Source organism: Sturnus vulgaris, chromosome 25, assembly GCF_052056855.1.
Source record: "Sturnus vulgaris isolate bStuVul1 chromosome 25, bStuVul1.hap1, whole genome shotgun sequence".
In the NCBI taxonomy this organism is placed as follows: Eukaryota; Metazoa; Chordata; class Aves; order Passeriformes; family Sturnidae; genus Sturnus; species Sturnus vulgaris.
Window position 1 is genome coordinate 2,576,820 of NC_142267.1, and position 18,965 is coordinate 2,595,784.

Genomic DNA, 18,965 nt, shown 5'->3' on the forward strand with positions numbered 1-18,965 from the left:
TGTGAAGGGGTGCAGGACTGTACTTGGGGGTACAGGCATCAGAGGTCTTGGGCTTTGCTGCTGAAAGGAAGACAGAGTCCCTGTGCTGGGGCAGTGGTCAGGGAGATGCAGCCATTCCCAGGCCCCTGTCCGTGGTACCTGCAGCCGCTCCCTGTTGCCAGCACAGCTCCGTCCCCTCCCATCCCCACAGTGCCAGCGAGGCCGAAGGACAGCAGAGATTTCCCCAAAGCCTCTGTGTGCCCTGGCCCTGGGGGGGTCCTGGCTCTGGAGCTTGTCAGACCCGTCCAGACAGCGAGGCCATGCTCTGCTCTTGGAGAGGAGCAGCCCTGAGTGAGTCACCCACAGCAGGTGGGACCTCGGTGTCACACTGAGAGCAGAAAGTGTCGGGGCAATTCGACATCCCTGTGCCAGACTGGAGCTGTGCAGTCTGAAAAACCTCCGAGCCAGATTTCTGCCTGAGGGTGATGATTTCTTTGGAAAGTTTGACTCAAGTGACCAGGTGTTTTTAGGGAATATTTTGGAGAACATATTGTGCTGCCCTTATGAAAGAGTTTCTTAGAAGCTGTGGTGATTGATTTAAAAAAAAAAAAAAAAAAAAGAAAATAGAAGGGGAAAAGCCTATCAGCATATCATAATTTTTAAACTAGGTAGGGAAAGAGGTGGTGTAAGTGCCCTTGGTATCCCTGTGAGAAACTTGGCTGATTTCAGTATTGGATAAACCCCACCTACAACAGCTCCAGGAGAAATTTTAACTGATGCCACATCATGTTGTAGGTGCTGAATTGAAGCTGCAAAGTCTTCACTCTGCTTTTTGCAAAATTCCATGTATTTAATGTTATGTTATTGCTCCTCTTTAACACCAAGGTTTAACCAAAGGTTTGTTGGTTGTTGTACCTGTGGTTTTACACACAGACACTCAGGTGTGTCAGAATCACAGAGGCATAAGAAGATGTTTTTCCACTCCATAGTTTTCCTTGAGGAAGTGCTGTTTTGAGTTTACAAAACATTTGTGGATAGACAGAAGTCCAGCTGTGCAGTTGGGTAAAATAACCATGCCATGAAGAGCAGGAGGAAACAGCTTCAGGCTGTTTTTTAGGCTCTGGGAGATCTCATCTCCTTGGTGCTCTTAGGATATGTGGCACTTGTGATGGGAGGACAAAACACTAACCAGTACCATGGGCAAGTTCTCACTGCCATTCCTGTGCACGTTAGCAGTGGAACACTGGATGGGGAAACTCTCCAAAGCCAGGAATTGTGACCATTTTCTCCTTTTTGCCTCCTCCTCCGAACCAGCTTTTACTCCTACAAGAGCTTTGAGAGCGCTGTGGCTCCCAACGTGGCCCTGGCCCCTCCAGCCCAACAGAAGATCGTGAGCAACCCTCCCTGTGCCACCGTGGTGTCCCGGAGCAGCGAGTCCCTGGGCTCTGCCCAGCCCAGGAAGAGGAAGCACGGCCCCGAGCACACGGCTGTCCCCGAGGCTGCGGCCACCGCGGCCACCACGGCCACCACGGCCACCGCCCCCGAGGAGGACAAGGAGTCAGAAGCAGAGATTGAAGTAGAAACCAGGGAAGAATGTAAGTGACACTTAAGGCTGCCTTTGTGTCAGTTTATTTGGGCTGGGCTGTTTTGCTGGAGTTCCCGTGCAGCTTCTGTGGGGTTTAAATGGAATTCTGGAAGCCCAGTGCCTCAATGGTGCCTTTGTGACATGAGTTGTACAGTCAGAATTCAAACAAATTGAACTCAGTTCCTTAAATCAAGGTTGCATTTTCATCATATTTCAAGTATCAAGGTATAAAATGAGTAGGTTTTTAATTTCCTTTCGTTTTTAAAATTGATTATTGTCTCTGTACAAAAGGGACAGCACATTTTGAGCTGCATAATATATATATGAGTTGTATATAATTATGTCTTAATTTTTGACATTTTAAAATTAATTTTCATTGTTTCTGTTTTCCAGTCACCTCCTCCTTATCCTCGCTCTCCTCCCCATCCTTCACCTCCTCCAGCTCTGCCAAGGACATGAGCTCCCCTGGGATGCAGCCCCCGGCCCCTGTCAACAGCTCCTACGAGGTGGCCACACACCCTGACCCCCACAGCAGCGGGCTGGAGGCTGAGCTGGAGCACCTCAGGCAGGCCCTGGACAGTGGCCTGGACACAAAAGAAGCCAAAGAGAAGTTCCTGCACGAGGTGGTGAAGATGAGGGTGAAGCAGGAGGAGAAGCTGAACGCTGCCCTGCAGGCCAAGCGCAGCCTGCACCAGGTAAGGCTGCCCTGCCCTGCCAGGTACAGCCCAGCAGGGAGCTCTGAAAAAGGAATTGCCTCATTTTTCCCAAATAGCAACAGCCTTTGCTGGGGCTCTGTTTGTAAATCCAGCCGGGAAACCAAAGCACAGGACCCAGTCCTACGTTTTTAAGCTTGCCACCTGTTTTTCCTTGGGTTATAAATCCATGGTTACCAAAATCAACATCTTTTCATTACTGAAAAAATCTTCTAGTCCAGCAGAGTTTATTTTGTTTTCATTTCACTGAACAGGAAACATTTCTGGAGGCTTTAGCTGGAGTTTTAAAGGCTCTGTGAGGGAGGGTGTTCCTGGGACACAGCCACAGCTGAAGTAAGGGCTTTGTCAGGCATCCCACTGGCCACACTGCTGAGCTTCAGTCAGAGAAGCAGCTCCTTATTTCTGGAGATCCTGGATCCATCAGTTGTATCCGTGGTCAGGCAGGGCTGCAGGTCAGGACTGAGCACAGTGATGGGTGAACTGGCTTTTCTTTGAGCTGGGGTAAAAAGGGTGCAGAGAAATAGAAGAGGAAGCCAACGTAGAAGATTTGTGTGTCCTCTTTGAATATTTGGTGTGGAAGTGTTCCCAAGCTGGGGCTGGAATCCATGGGGTGGAGTAAACAAGGGCCTGGTTTGATTAAGCATGGGAGACACAAAACCAGCACTGATGCTGTTTTTTTCAGTTACCCTGAGCAAATTGCTTAATTCCTTTGTGTTCCAGTAAATCTGTGTTTTAGTTTGTGTATTTAAAAGTAAACATGTATGTGTAATACCTAAAGAGTGTGTAGTTAAAGCAGGAATTACATGAAGCAGTTGAGTGTTAAATGAAGCCCTGTGTTGGGGCAGGGGGCTCTGGTGTCCAAACATCCTTGCCCAGTTGGGAAGGTGTGGGTTCCCAGTGCCACACACAGAAGAGATGTGTGTGTGTGTGTGTATTTCCAGAGGCTGTGTGTGTACTTCCAGAGCTAACAATGGCCTGGCTGGGAAGTGAGATTGTCAGAAGAGTGAATTTCCCATGACCCTGCAGTGTTACTTCACAGCAACTGGGGCTGGAGGGTTTGACTCGGACAGGGAGGAAATGCTGCTTCTGGGGGAAAAAATAGATCTTTAGTTTCTAATTTAACCATTTAGGAAACGTGAGCCACATCTCTGTGCTTGCTCTGAACATGTATTTTAACAGCTTAGGAGTTTCTGCCTTTGTACCTTGAAGGTTCCTTATCATTATCACTTCAATTAATGGTTCCCTCATGGATTTGGGATTCTCCCAGCCTGGACAGGGGCAGTGGCAGTTCCCAGAGGAACGTGTGGTTTCCGTTCTGCTTCAGGTTTTAGCCTGGAGTTTTCCAGCTCTTGTGACAGAGCAGTCCTTGGGCTCGTTGTCAGGAGTCTTGGGACTCACCCCAGTCACCTACAGCACTCCAGAGATAGAAACTACACAGTTTGTGTTCTGTCCTTGCCCTGAGTGGATTTTTTGGGGGGGATTGTAAAATGGAACTGATTTCTGATGTCCTGTCGAGCTTTGCCATACACAAAGGACACTCAGAGCTGCACTTTCCACGTTGTGCATCTTCAGAGCTTCAGCTCCAGCCCAGGCACTGCAGTCGGGTGGTTTGGAACGTGGAGCTGGTGCTGGAGCTCTCTCCAACTGCAGTTCATCTTTATTCAGGCCCAGATGGTCGCAGCTATTCTGCTTGACAAAGCAAAATGGGGCTGTAGCGCTGAGCTTTTTGTTATCCTGGGCTTCAGGGTAGCTGGAGTGCAGGAACTCCACAGGATTTAAAGGAGAAGGGCTCGTGCAAGGTTCAGAGTGGGGTTTAGCCGTGGGCTGCCTTGGTCACAAGCAGCAGGAGGTGGGAATGTGGTTTGGATGGCTTCCCTTGCAGCTCTGCTTCCTTCACTCATCCATACCTGCTTCTGTGTTGTCCCAGGAGCTGGAGTTCCTGAGAGTGGCCAAGAAAGAGAAGCTGAGGGAAGCAACAGAGGCCAAGCGCAACCTGCGGAAGGAGATCGAGCGTCTGCGAGCCGAGAACGAGAAGAAGATGAAGGAGGCCAACGAGTCACGGGTGCGGCTGAAGAGGGAGCTGGAGCAGGCGCGGCAGATCCGCGTGTGTGACAAGGGCTGCGAGGCCGGCAGGCTCCGGGCCAAGTACTCAGCACAGGTGAGGCCCAGCAGGGGCAGGAGCGGCTCCTCAGCTCCCTCCCCCTGCCCAGCATCCCCTGCCGGGCGCTGCTCCCACCCCTGCTCCTGATCTGGGAGCCTGGCTGGGAGAGGCATCAGCAGAGGGCAGGGGACAGCCAGGATGCCAAAAAATGGGGGCTTGAATTTAAACTCATTCCATGCACCTGCAACAGAGGTGTCAGGGCCTCCCATGTTAAAGGGAGCCCTCAGACATGGTCCTCAAAAGCTGCTGTTTAACATACTTGAATTTGTGTGTATTTATACTTCAAATACTTTACATAGTTTAACATAGCCCTGACAAGCTCGTGGCAGAGGGAATTCCAGGAGTGCTGGAGCAGCCCGTTGTGAGACACAGGTGCTCCTGGAGGTGGGAGCTGCAGGTCCCTGGCGTGGTGGCTTTAAGGGAGGAGGGGAAGAGCAGAAGCAAAGCTCACAATCTCCAGGGCTCTGATAAGGGGAAGGGGAGTGGCCGCCTGCTCCCGCTGAGACACGTCTGGCCAGGAGCAGGAAATGATGTGGGGCTTCCTCTCAGCATCACAGGATGTCTCACTGATAAGGGCTGATAAGGGGTGTCCAGACTAAACAGAGCCGCCCTGGGGCTGCTGTGCTGGGCGTTCCCTGCAGGGCCCTGGGGAGCAGCTCCGGGGCAGGTGAACACGGGCTGGGCTGGGCTTGGGGACTCAGGTGTGTCCTGGGGGTGAATGTGTGACAATGGGAATTTTCAGTCTCTTAATGCATTCCCTCCTTGGGAAGGAATAGATGAGGTTTCCTAAACTTAAAGGCTAAGAATCACCTCAAAAAGAACTCAGGCAATTATTCCTCTTTTCTGAGGCCAGCCCTGGCAGGTTGGCAGTGTCCCCTGCAGCAGCCCCCTGTCACAGCCACCCCTGAGCCCCCCAGAGCTGTCTTTGGGCAAAGGGCACGTGGCAGCTCCTGTTCTGTGGCTGGCACAGCTGGTAACAAAACTCCTGTGAGTAACTCACTCCCAGGGCTGAATTTTATAAGATGTCATTATAACTTAAGTTCTTGAGAAATTTTAAAATAAAGCTTTATACGTCCTTGTAGCTACAGCTTGGGGTGCAAGAGGAAGTTGGTCACATATTATTTTTGAGGAAACCACAGTTCTCTAAACAGGCTCAGTCTGACAGAAATAGCATCAGGCCAGGGTGGCAGAAGATAACAGAGTCAGGGTGGAAATGCCTCTATGTAGACTTAAAGTATTAGATGCTTAATGCCCATTGAGGAGCTGTGGTTTATGCCTTCCTTTTACTTGCCTTGATACTGAAATCCAAACGTGGATGGAGGAGGTTTACCAGCATTTCAGCCCAAAACATTGGAGGTTTCCTTTCGTTGTTAAAGGGCAATCTTTGCTGACTGCTCACATTTCCTTTCTCATTGGGTGCTGTTTCTCTGATACTTGCACCCTCCAGTCCTGGGGGTTTTCTCTGCCTTTGCTGTCAGAAAGTACCAAACAGGGAAAGCTGCAGGTCCTGCTGGGAGCAGAGTGGGGGACACTGCAGGGCTTTAATCCATAGCTGGGACAGGCCTGGCCCATCAGCAGCCAAGGCCCTGTCTGGTCACTTCCCTTAAGAATCAAAAAAGAGCTGAAACTGAATTCCCTGTGCCAATACCTGGGGTTTGCTTTGCTGAGCTGCCGTCACTGCCTAAAGAAATAACAGCCATGCTTGAAGAAGGGACTAGAGTTCTGTGGCACTAAGGAATTATTGAACTGTTTCTTAACTCTTCTGGTGCTCACCTTCCTTTCTGGAGCTGGAGTCACTGGGAATGTTTAGGTTTCAAAGCTAAGCAGGCACTGTACTGCAGTAGTGTATGGAAAATAGGAACAGGGAATTCTTTCCTCACCTCAATCTTGATAATCCTTTGCCTGGAGCACACATTTTCTTGCTTCCCTGACCCTGTGCAAGGTGTGTGGGGAGGCACAGGCTGTGCCCAGCCCGTGTCCCACACCCTGTGTGTCCTGTCCCCGCAGATCGAGGACCTGCAGGTGAAGCTGCAGCACGCCGAGGCCGACCGGGAGCAGCTCCGCGCCGACCTCCTGCACGAGCGGGAGGCCCGGGAGCACCTGGAGAAGGTGGTCAAGGAACTTCAGGAACAACTGTGGCCTAAAGCCAGCAGCCAGCCCAGCAGTGAGAGCACCTCGAGCCCCATGGAGAACTGACCTCTCTTCCCCCAGCACAGGGAGGGAGAGAGTGGGACTGGGAGTGCACGTGTGAGTAGTGGTGTCCTGGCACACACTTTAGGAATATGGATTCTCAGTAGTTGGAAGGCAAATGTTGTTACTCTCTAGAACAGAAGCACTGAATTCCGCCTCTTTTTTTTCCCAATCCATATAGCACAACATCTTACTGTGCCTAGAAAACACAAAGTGTTTGTAAACAAAATACTTTTAAGTCCACAGCAAATTTTCTACTGGCAAACTCCAAGCAAAGCAGCGTGGTCCAGCTAAACCCGGAGTCCAAGGCGAGCACGGCAGTGGCTTCGTGTTCTCCTGCCTGTTGGAACATTTTGGAATTTAAAAACAAACCAACTTTTCTTATAAGCTATTTAAAATAATTCATTACACAGACTTGGTATTAAAAAAAAATTAACAAGATTTTTATAATGAACCTTTAAAAGCAAAACAAAAAAAAAAAAAGACAAAAAATAAAACACAAACCTTCGATGCACAATTTTTAATGACTTTATAGGCTTTGGGATTCTTTGTGCAGAAGCCCCTCTGTGGTGATGATGCCATCCATGTCAGGAGCAGTTTTCCAGCCATCTCGGTTCCATCCCGTCACGTGGGTGTAGGAGAAGTTCAGAGTGCTTTTCCAAGTTGATTTTTTTTCCTTAGAATGAATTATGTCCATTTCCTGCCCTGGACACAGGAAGAAGGGAAGCTGCAGGAGCGTGCAGGGGGTCAGGGGAGGAGAAGGGGTTGGGTTGAGAGCCCCAGCCCAGCCCCACAGACCCCCCTGTGTTCAGAGACTTCACCCAGGAGCACTTCAGCCTTGGGAAAAGAAAGAGAGAAAGGAAGAAAGGAAGGAAATGGGTGATCAGTTGGTAGAGGAACAAAGCAGAGACATCTGTGTGTTGAAGTCATTCTGAAATCTTCAGCTTTCAGTTTTCTGGAAAACTCATCTTGTTGCACCATCTTACCATGAATTCAGTATTTCCCTGCTTCCATTCTGAACTGTCAGTCAGGATTTCTGTGCCCAAGGAGAGTCCAACGTCGCAGTGTCGGATACTACAGAACAGAAAACCAACATTTTTGCTGCTGTGAATAAGCCTACATCTTTTTTAAAAAAACTTTTTTGTTTTTAAAAAGAGAAATTACTTTAATTTTGGGATCCAAGCCGCAGCCCGGGGATACAATGCAGCAAACCATCACTGCCTTGGGGGTGGTGCTGAGGATTTTTTTTTTTTTAATTTTTTAAAAACCTGCACTTTGTCAGAATCTTACTCTGCATTTTATTCCCTGTCTCTAAGATGTACATGTCAAGCATTTGAGATTCTGCCCTAACAGCTGTGCAAACCATGAACCCAATCTGCCACCACTGACACCTCCCATCAGCATCTGTGTAAGCAAAGGAGGATCCAGCAGGTCCAGAATCCCCAGAGCAGGAATTCCCCCTGTGCTGCTGGTTCAGTTAGAGCCTGGTTTCGTGGCTGTGATTCTAACCCAAGCTGGGGAGCACCAGAGATGCTCCCAAAAGTGCTTAATAAATAAAGCTGGTGCTTTACTGATCAGGAGAAAATTAATTTTCACCCATAAACACTCACCTCTGACACACTCAAGCAAGTGAAAATGTGATCTGGGGCTGCAGATGTGCCTTCCAGCTCATTTTTCCTCTCAGCATCTTCTCTAGGCAATGCTGACACTTTTTTACCTTAAAGAATAAAAAGAAAAAAAAAAAAGGAAAAAAAAAAGAACCCCCTATGCATCATCATACCCAGAGTTATTCTAAAAGAAGAAACATATTTCCAGTAATCTTTATTTGCTTTTGGACATTAATGCAAACTATGTAAGCTTCAAAATTATTTCCCAGTAGACAGAAAGCGGCTTCCAATCCTAAAATTATGGTATTTACTTACAGTACATTAGAGATTTTTTTTTTTTAAACAAGAGCTGTTTGCTTGAAACCATTATAGTAACCATTATAGTAACTGTGAGCATTAACAAAGAAGTTCATATATATGTTTTAGGTACAAAAAAGAAGAAATATGAAAGGAGTGGAATTACTGGGACAATGTAAAACTGTTGGGAGCAAGAAGCAGTCACACCAAGTCAATGACCTGAACCTGTCTGTGGATACAGGGGTTGGCCCTTGTGTGTTTGGGATGCTGGAGACTGGCTCTAGGTGCAGATCTCCTTCTAAAGTGCAATGCAAAAGGAATTTTGATTATGCTTGAGCAGGTTTTTTTTTTTTTAATGTGGGGTTTTATTTTCTTTGTATGTTTTTTTCTGCGATTATTAAATCATATGCATGGATTAAACTGCCATATAGTCATTAATGGGCATTATTACTGTCTTATGTAAAGGGGTTCTTTTGTTATGCAGTATGCAGAAAAATGTTCTCAGCCTTATGATTTCCAGATCTGTATTATCCACTTATTTCTTCAAGGGAAACTAAACAACTGTAGCTGTAGCTGATCATTTTTGTGCATTTCAAGTCTCTCGTGCTCTGCTTTACTGCTGTGTTGGGAACCACACAGAGAACAGACCCCACTCCTGTGGCGGCTCATGGAAGCCTGGCTTTGGAAATTTTGCTTGTTTGGGTTTTTCTCCCTGATCTATGATAGTTTCTCTCCCTTTATAACCCCAAGAAAATAGCAACGTGCCCATGTCCAGCTGTTGTCTCCTAGGAAAAGCCACTCACCTGAGCACACCATGAGTTTTCTTTTTTGTGTCCAGGGAAATGCAGTCACTCACTGGGTATGAGGCTCCCACACTTCTGAAGAAAGGAAATCTGCAGGATTTTCAAAGGAAAAAAAAACCAGAACAGTAAAATATAGTCAATCACCACCAGGCAGCCTCACCTGTGCTGCACAGGTAAAGGGTCACAGGGGCAGCACAGAATATCCCAACCAGAATTACAGCTGGGGCTTTCCTCTCTGCCCCACTCACAGTCACTCCATGCAGGGCCATACCTGCAGGTGAACTCGCCCCAAGACTCTCTAGGATTTGGTCCTTGGGAGTGAAAGGCCATTTCTATCAATTAAAGTTTAAAAGCATGAAGATAAATAAGGTGCAAGAAGAGCAGGAACAAACATTCTCCAGCAGCAGCCACTGCCCAGGAGGGGCTCCAGGGCTGGCTCTGGCTTCCACTACTGGGCATTTCCTAACCATGTTTAACAATCAGATTGTTCTTTCTGCAGAACAGATGTGATTTCTGCAGAGGGTGTAATTTATTTCGAATTCAGAGTAATTAGAAGTGTCTCTGTCCCAGCCCCAGAGGCTGATTGTCACTGGGGGGGGCTCTGCAGAGCAGCCCCCCTGTGTGAAGGTGCTCGAGGCCAGGGAGCTCTGGGGTCATTCCTGTGTCTGCAACACCTCAGTAAAGCTGTGTGAGCCTGGTCCCATGGAATCCCTTCCTTCCTGCAGCCCCCCCTCCCTGCTGCATTCCCAGGGAGAGGGGCTGCCCCTCCATCTCCCCCCTCCTCTGTGCTTTAGTTTCCTTTAAGAAGTTCCAAGGGAGAAGAGGTGTTTCATACAGGCTGTTGACTCTCCCTGTACCTACAAATATATTACTACTTGTATATTCAGTTTAATTACTCCTTGTTTCTATTACTGAGTGAAGACTTAACGAAGGGAAAAAAAAAACCAACAGCAATAACATTCATATCTATGGAGCAGCTAACTCTATACATAATATTCTGCTTTTCAAACAGAACTAGCCAATGTAAAAAAACATTAAAAGTAAATTCAACATGTAAATACTTTTTTTCATTTTACACTGTTGTATTATAAGTGTATATGGTGTTTACTTTTTCAAAACTCTTTCTTACCTGGTAGTTGTCTTGTTTTATGAGTTGTGTTTTTAACTGAGAAGAACCTTTGCTGTCTGTTAGGAAAAAACAAAACAAAATCTTTTTGCAAGTTTTCAATGTGGGTTATAACCTTTTTCTCCATCATTTGCATTTTATTTGTCCTTATTTTCACTGTAAAGTATTTTATTACCAAAAGGTTGGTTTTTGTTCCATTCTGCCCTCTCAGCAGTCCATGTGTTTTAGAGAGAAGTTTTTTGTTGGCTTGGTTGTTGTTTTGTTTTTTCGGGTTTTTGGTTTTTTTTGTTTTTTTTTTTTTAATTGAAAGAACTCACAGAAATGACATTTTTTCAATTGAAGAAAAATAAATCTTTACATTTATAATAGCCAATAGCATTTCAGCACATTTTTGTTATCCTGGTCTCTCCTATGCTGCTGCTAATGACAATATTATTACTTACTCTACTATTCTAGAACTATTTTTATGTAAGTAATGTATGCTTTCTTGTTTATAAATGCCTGATTTAAAAAAAAATAAGAAAAAAGCTTGGCATATTTATCTATTTCGCTGTGTACCTTGATAGTCCTTTTCCACCCCCTTTTCCACATCCCCTCCCCCTGATGCAGATAATATTGTAAAATAAAGGACTTTATGAGATTATGTATGAAAATAGCTATGCTTATATACCACAGTGACTGAATGTACAGTGTATAGACGCATTACCGAAAATAAAATTGTTTGTCCAGAAAAAAAAATAAAGAGCTCTGGGATGTTTTTGGAGTTCTCTGTGCTTTGCTGAGGTGCTGCTCCCCCCTTCAATGTGCCATGGCCACGATCCCACAGCACCTGGTTCCTGTTTTCCTGGAGAGCCCAGGAAATCATTTAACACAAAAGCTCTGCAGAGCTGCATGGACACTGCTGGAAGGAGACTGGAATTTAATTGGCATCACTGCATTCCACTGAGTGGGATCTAACACTCAAGTGAAATTTCTTTGGAATAGTGAGAATTGTAAGCATAGAGAAGTTTGTTCTAGGTCAAATAAAAAGAAACACAAGAGGGGAAAATGCAAAAAGCAGGAGATGGAAACATATGTCAGAATAATTCTCTCATGGTTTTCTGAGAAGTGGCTGCAGAATTTCCACAGCTCTGGGACATTTCTGAAATGCCTTTGTAAAGCAGTGGAAAAGCTGGAGAATGAGCAAAGAGCTTAAAAAAATAAATCTCTTCTTATTTGAGACTCACCCAGCTTTCCAAAGGGTGAGTTTGTGTCCTAAATGCAGCTCCACATCCTTGGGGAGGGATCCTGTGCCCCATATCCCGTCCACATCCCTGTCCTTCCACCAGCACAGCCTTATTGTGACTCTGGGTCTTGAAATTAAAAGTTCAAATAATTTTCCCCCTGCTGTTCCTTCTCAGAGAATCATGGTATCTCTGTTCCAAACTAAATAGCAAACTAGATTTGGATTGATAAGGCTTGGTACTAGAGGCTGAAAAAATGATATATTCTGTCTCCAAGGACCTCTGAGTGCAACAACACAGATGGGTAAAGTCCAGTCAAGCTGTCTTGTGTTTCTGGGTAAGGGGTAACTAAATGGGTTTGAAAATTCTGGTTCTGCTGACAAAATAAATTCAGTTTACTAGGAACAAGAAACATTAGAAATGAGACCTGAACCTGCTCAATAACCAAGTGAGCTGAACTGACCCAAACTCAAAGTAGCTGAAATAAATAGAAATAAAAATAAAAATCCAATTTCCTGAGGCCTGGAGTAAAAACTTTTCATGACTTATTCAAGAGCTTGTGTTACCCAGCCATCAGAAAACACCACTAAAAACCCAAATACGGAGTGTAGGTGGCAAATCCAAACCTTGTGTGGGGCACAGCCGAAAGAAATGGCCACAAAATCCCACAAATGGGGTTAACCAGAGCACCTCAGTGGTTCCCAAAGTCCTTTGAGCAGCTCCCCTGATCCCAGCCTGGCAGATGGAGCACAGGGAAGCTCAACACACACAGAGCAGGGAGAGGCCTGAGGGAGCTGGGGAGAAATGAGGAGATTCCCTGTTACTGCTTAAAGGATCCAAACCAGACCTTTTAGGTGCTCCCACCTTCATTTACTGAAAAGATATGCAAGAAACACATCCAGCAGGGAAGGGATACAATGTGTGGAAAATGACAGGAATCTGGGAAGCAGCAGAAGCCCAGGAATGCCAGAGTTAATGGAGATGTGAGCTCTGAGGCACTGTCAGGAGGAAGAGCACGGCTCTAATAAAAGCCAGCTGTGTGACGTACACGCCGCTGGAATTTTTATGAGATGGCTTATGTGCACTTTAAGTATTACCTGACTGCAATGCAAATTCCCACACACTTTTATTTGAGAGGGAAAAAGTTTCCACAGTTCTCTGGGCTGGACTGATTGAGTTGAATTGTTCTGCACAGCATCTGTGAGGTTTCTGGTTCATCATTTTGGGTTTACTTTTGTATTTGTTTCTGTTGAGTCAGCTCCTCAATCTAGAACCTTGAGAATGTCACCCTTACAACACTGCCCCAGAGCCACCCTGGCCCAGCCATCCCAGTCCTCTGGCCCTTCCACCTCCCATAACCTATGCTGTTGAGAAAGATTCCAAGGAACAAGAGAACACCTGCACAGGTAAAAAGAAAACGAGGTTTCACTGCTTCAAAGGTCAGGTTTGCTCCAAAGTCTCATTTCTGTAAACACCATAAGGACCATAAGCTTTGAGTGACCATGATCTTGGGAAGAAAGTTTACAAGGAGCCCTTTATAAACCCTGCTTATAACACAGGATTTTGGGCTGCTCCATGTGCTCAGTTCCAGCCGTGGAACTGAGATTCCTTTATTGTCTGGTTGTCAGAAAAGGTCATTAAACCCTTCCCTTTATGTGGCCAAGGATCAAACAGGTACCACACAGTGCCTGAACAGAGCTCTTGGCCACACAGCCCATGGGTGAAACCACTTCAGCCAGCACAGATGGATTCCCTTTACAGCATCCCAAGTGCCAGTGCCCTGCTGTGGCCTCCCTGCAGCCACATTCCTCCTGCTCCCGGTCCCAGCAGGGAGCACCCACCAAACATCTCCTTGGCAGTGCCAACTGCAGGCCCAGCAGGGCAAAGTGTCCCTTCCCAGGCTGCTCAGCATTCCTGAATCCAGCTCCTGGATTTCCAGCACGGCTTTGCAGAGTAAGTGACCAGTCAGCCACAGAAAAGTCAAATTTCCTTTAGTTACTTCTCCAGCCCACAAGGTGAGGAAGGCACAGCCCCAAACCTTCCCTGTTCCATTTCCTGGCACGTTAAACTTCTCCACAAACCCTCTGCTCCAAATTTCAGCCCCTCTGCCTGGCAGCAGCTCCCAGCTCAGGATTACACTGCAGTGCCAAGGGATTCAACACACACAGCATTTTTCAGCAATAGAGGTTTCCTAGTCCTGGCTCTGCAGCCTGCAATTACTGCATCTTTGCTGATGTCAGCCCTGCTGCTTTCCCTACAGCGCTCTGCATGGAAAAACTGGGATGGCTACACCAAACAAAAAAGAACACAGGATGGGATTGTAACACCAGGACTGTGAACAGACACGAGGCTCCCAGCTGGAGCTGCTGCTGTAGGGTTGGAGGTTCTGCAGGGGAAGTTCTGAACTCCTTGTGCCCACCCAGGCCCCGCTGGTGCCAGTGGATGCCCGGGAAGTTGCCAGGGAGCAGCAGCCCAGGGCAGCTGCCACCATCCCTGCCCAGCTCTGAGCACACCAAACGCAGCTCCCGTGCAGGGATCCCGTGCTGCTTAATTCAATTTGGCAGATAACACTGGGGAAAGGCATTGATTTCCTCCCCTCGCTCCCTCCTTCCCTTCCATCAATTTTCCCAGATAAGCAGCCTGTGGCTCAGGTCCTGCTGGTGACGGATGCCTTGTAATTGCTCTGAATGGATTATCCCCAGACATGGAGCAGGCATTTACAGTGCACAGCTGTAATCAGAAACACTCGCACCCGGGAGAGGGGCTCTGAGGAGCAGACAGCTGGCTCTGGCCTCTGCCTTGGCTCTCTGCTCTTATATTAAGCCTAACTTTATGTAGTTACATTTTTAATACAGTAATATCCAGGACGTTCATTTAAATCAGGGTCCAGATGAGCTCAGTACCATCCCAACCTTCAGAACCAATCTCTACTTCTGACAACAGCACAACTTGGGCTACAAAGGGATTGTCCACCCTGCTCACATCTTTCTAAAGATCTTGCAAATTATTATTTGGCTAAATAAGAATCCACCCACTTGAACGGGTAACATCACCCCAAACTGGGGAAATCTATGCAGACATATTCTGTTCTGGCAATTACTGGCTAAAAGACATTAGCTGAGACAGTTCTCACCTCACTTTATTGCTGCTTTTCTCCCTCTGCCCAGACTAAATTGTCAGCAGTTTGTTTATCAGGATCCCAGTGACTTTCTAATTTGTATGTCTGGGGGGAGAAAACCCATGAATAACTAAGTGTGAGACATTACATAGGAACAAAGCACAGCAATTTGATCCACTGTATTTTAATCTTGTGCAATTATCCACAGCAGCTCAGTACCAAGGGGCAGCAGATCCATGTCCAGGATGCTTAGACTGAAAATCTGATTAACATCAAAGTGATTTGCCCTGCAAACTTTCATTGAGGTAGCTTAATGAATGAAGGAAAACAGCAGAACAGGACTCAGCAAGGAGAAGCTGATCCTGCTCTTCATTCCTGTTACTGGCAGCTCTCACACACTGGGCTTTTCCTTCTCCAGCACTGGTTTTCCTCTAGGATCCCTACATTAAACAACAGAGCAGGATTGTGCTGGAGGAAGCAGAACTCAGGTGCTCTCATCCCCTTTGGTTTGGTGCTTGTGCCAGCCTGGTTTTCATTCTCTGCTCCTGCAGCATCAGTTTGGTCATGCTGTGCAGGACAGGCACCTCCACAGGAAAGGTTTTGTGCTCAGTATGAACAGTCCAAACTTCACTCCTCCAACCTTTAATTCTAACCAAAATCCAATCCTACTCTGAAACAAAGTCCATCCAACCCCACCTTCCAGCTCCCTCTGCTATCTGTGAAAGCAACAGGAATTCTTTCCTGGAGCAAATGAGGCAACGCTGCTGGTTTGGTGCTGGAATTGGGAATCCTTCCCTGCACACCCCACCCCTCCCTGGCCAGTACAGCCCTGTAGGGCCTGGCCTGAAGTGGTGCCCATTTCCCAGAACTCCGGGAGCGACACCTTAGAATGTTTCACGCTGGTCTATTAAATGTGCAGAAATCAACTACTCGGAAAAAAAGCTTTGTTAAAAAGTTAAAAAACACAAGCCCCTTTCCCATTTCTGCCCCCAGAAGCAGGCAGGGGCAGAGGGGACAGTGGCTTTGGGACCACACGTGCACACCCTGGCTCGTGCAGCTGGGAGATAATGGGCTTTGCAGGTCACTGGCTCTTGAGCACTGTTATCTCTGAGTAACATACACCTTGTTGTGTCTTACTGCTTAATTACAGCTGATACACAGGCCATAATATTGCTTATCATTAGCCAGAGGGTGACAATTACCATTTAAGATTAAACAGCTTGATTTCTTCAGCCAGGTCTTCACGTGACACTTCCCTGCCCAGGAAAAGATTTGCACATGCAGAACAAATTCCCAGACTAATTGGGGATGTGCCCCTCACAAGGAGGTGGAATTTTGTGAGCACACGTTGCAGAGGAACATCACCAACAGTCACTGCAGGGTTCAGCAGAACCCTGAACTTGAGGTGAAAAGAGTGTTTAATAGAATTTCTAAAGTCTCTTGGCTTTATCAGGGCTCTTGTTTCTGAAATGGACACAGAAAACAGAGAGTTGGAAGCAGTTGGAAAGCCTGGACTATTAAAGGATCAGCAAAACTGCTGAGGCTGCACAAGCTGAGCTGTCATTAAGTAGCTTCGCCCTTTCCACAAAACACAGATGTGTTCCTGTGCACAAACATGTTTTTGTGTTACTGTGCACAGACAACACGAAAACTGCTGGGAAATATTCTGCACTGAAACCCACCCAGGCCTGAGAGGAGATTTCACTACTGATCACCTACAAAAAAAAAGCAGAAAGACTGAGTGAGAAGCACATCCCTGCACCTCTGCTGAGCATTTCTGAGATTCCCTCAGAGCAAAGCCTTTCCCTCCAGAACATAAATGTGATAACATACAGTCGTGATGACTCGTAATGTCACAGGTCAAGGGTTTAAATCTCATGTCCTGTATTTTGTCAACTCCCATTTATCCCATCCAGCACAGCACAAGGGTACCACACATAAATCTTCCAAAAATGTGTTCTGATCTTTCACCTACAGTAGATTAAAAATAGCCCGGAGCAAGAGCTTTTAGCATTTTGTCATAGCAATTTCTCCATCGAGTAAGACGGATGGCCAGCTCCACGGGGAAGGAATGAACCCACCCCGAGATCAGAGCATGGAAAAGGCTGAGTTCCACCTCCAAGGAGCAGGAGTTGTGCCCTGGGTGGGAATTCCTGCTGAGTTCCCCCCACTGGGCCCTGCTGGAGCACAGAACATTCAGGGCAGCTTTTCTTTTCTCCCTGCACACATTTCAATTAAGCCTTGAAACAGTTTGGGGAGCTCAGGCAAAAGTGGCAGGTCCTGGTTTGGATTTTGAAATCCTCCAGCATGACTTTGGGCACAACTCCCATTTCAGGTTTTATTTTTTAAAAAGTATTATTTGAAGACAGGGGCTGATTTTGGCTATTCAATATAATTATTAGAGCTCCAGCCACTCGAATTTTCTGAAAACCTAAAGGCCAGAAAGTGAATAGCCACAACAAAACATCTTCCTCTAATAATCCTGCTGAATTAATCTCTTCTTAAACCTTGTTATTTCTTAGGGTCTTGTGGTGATCTTGCAACAGTGAGATGCACATCACCAGTATTAAAGCACAGAACACCTTTTCACTACCTGCACAAGGAAATCTTGACAAAAACCTCTCCTGATGCATTAATATCTGATGGGACTTTATGGTTCCCTTGCAAAAGTTCAAGACCTGAGTGCCTGAAAGTGAATCCACCTTTCTGTTATCAGTTGGTTTGATAAAAGGTCCAGCCTATTGCTGCAACTGGGCTTTACTTGTGTCTTTATCTCACCACAGCCACAGTTGCCAAAGCAGAATAGATGTCCAAAGAATTTATTCAGGAAACTAAAACTTCAAAAGCTACAGCAGCTTCCACGTGAATTCAGTGATGCACAGTTTCCCAGCAGCTCACAGAGACTGGAACATCTGTTTTCCAGACACCTTTATGACATTCTGCCTCAGTGTGCTGAGATCTCAAGAGTTATCACATTAAATATTGCAGAGGTGCTAAATAAACTGCACTCAAAAAACCCTACAGAAAACAAAAACCAAAAACAAACAAAAAACCCACCCAAAACCAAACCAAACCAAACAATACAGTCTTGCTCATAACCCAGAAAATCCTGAGAAAGTGAGATTTTGTACTCCCTGCCACAATTCAGGGCCCAATTTTCAGGTTTTCCAGAGAGTTTGCCCTTTTATTTCAGGCTGATTGCAGATCCCACTGTCTTAGAACATAAGCAGACATAATATTATGCAATATATATATATATATATATATATATATATATATATATATATAAACAGAAAACCAGCACCTGTAACATAGATGTGCAGCTCTCAGTTGTTCAATGAGCACTTTTAGCATCATGTGAGAGAAACTGGAGCATCACCTGTGAGTCACAACTGGGTAAAGTCTACAGAATTTACCCAGTATTTCCCATTAGTTCCCCTTTTCCAAAACACATTTTAATCAGATTTTACTTTTGCACCTGGGAAAGAGTCTCTGCTTTGCTCTCCACTGTCACAGCAGGAACAATCTCCCACATGAGAAATTTCCACATTTTTCTAATGGGATGCTCAGCAAGAAAAAAGCCTTCACCTTCCTTCCTCTCAAGCCCACACTGCAGCTCTTGGATTAGGGCAAAAAACATAGGGAAAAACACATTTAGGGTTTGGACTAGATGATCTTCAAAGCTCTTTTCCAACACAAACCATTCTGTGATTTGATGACACTTGTGGTATTTGTGTTTATGTTTTTCCATAGATTTTTTTAACAGGCCTTAGGGAACTATTTGTGGGGCCAAAGTAATGTGGATTCACATGATCCCATCACATGTTCCTGTTGGTTTTGATGCCAGGATCAAGAGAAGACATCCTGTGTTATTTTAATGCTTCTGTTACATTTATGTTATTTTAGCCTCATTAATGTGCCTGTGGAAGGGAAAGGCCCCATGAAAAACACACACAAATGCCAGGACATTGGGTTAATTCAGATTTAACTGAACATTAAAGTATCCTCAGAGCTCCCTGTGGGGTTTGGGGAGTGGGGCAGGGGGACACAGGCTCTTCAGTGACAACAGGGCAGATTGCATCTATTGCACACTGGAGCGTTCTCTGGCTACTCAGTCACATAAGAAACTCTCTGACACACAAAAATCTGCAATTTCATATTCT

At 46.0% G+C, this 18,965-nt stretch overlaps 1 protein-coding gene across 1 annotated transcript in view; it reads left to right on the forward strand.

The window, feature by feature from the left end:
* Positions 1–8,399, forward strand: part of SKI (SKI proto-oncogene) — a 97,219-nt gene extending 88,820 nt beyond the window's left edge. Inside the window, exons 5-8 of the mRNA XM_014883950.2 lie at positions 1,294–1,574; positions 1,958–2,259; positions 4,205–4,435; positions 6,446–8,399. Coding sequence (XP_014739436.1) covers positions 1,294–1,574; positions 1,958–2,259; positions 4,205–4,435; positions 6,446–6,634 — 1,003 coding nt within the window. The 3' untranslated portion in view covers positions 6,635–8,399. The remainder of the gene's footprint in view (positions 1–1,293; positions 1,575–1,957; positions 2,260–4,204; positions 4,436–6,445) is intronic.
* The last annotated feature ends 10,566 nt before the right edge of the window (positions 8,400–18,965 follow it).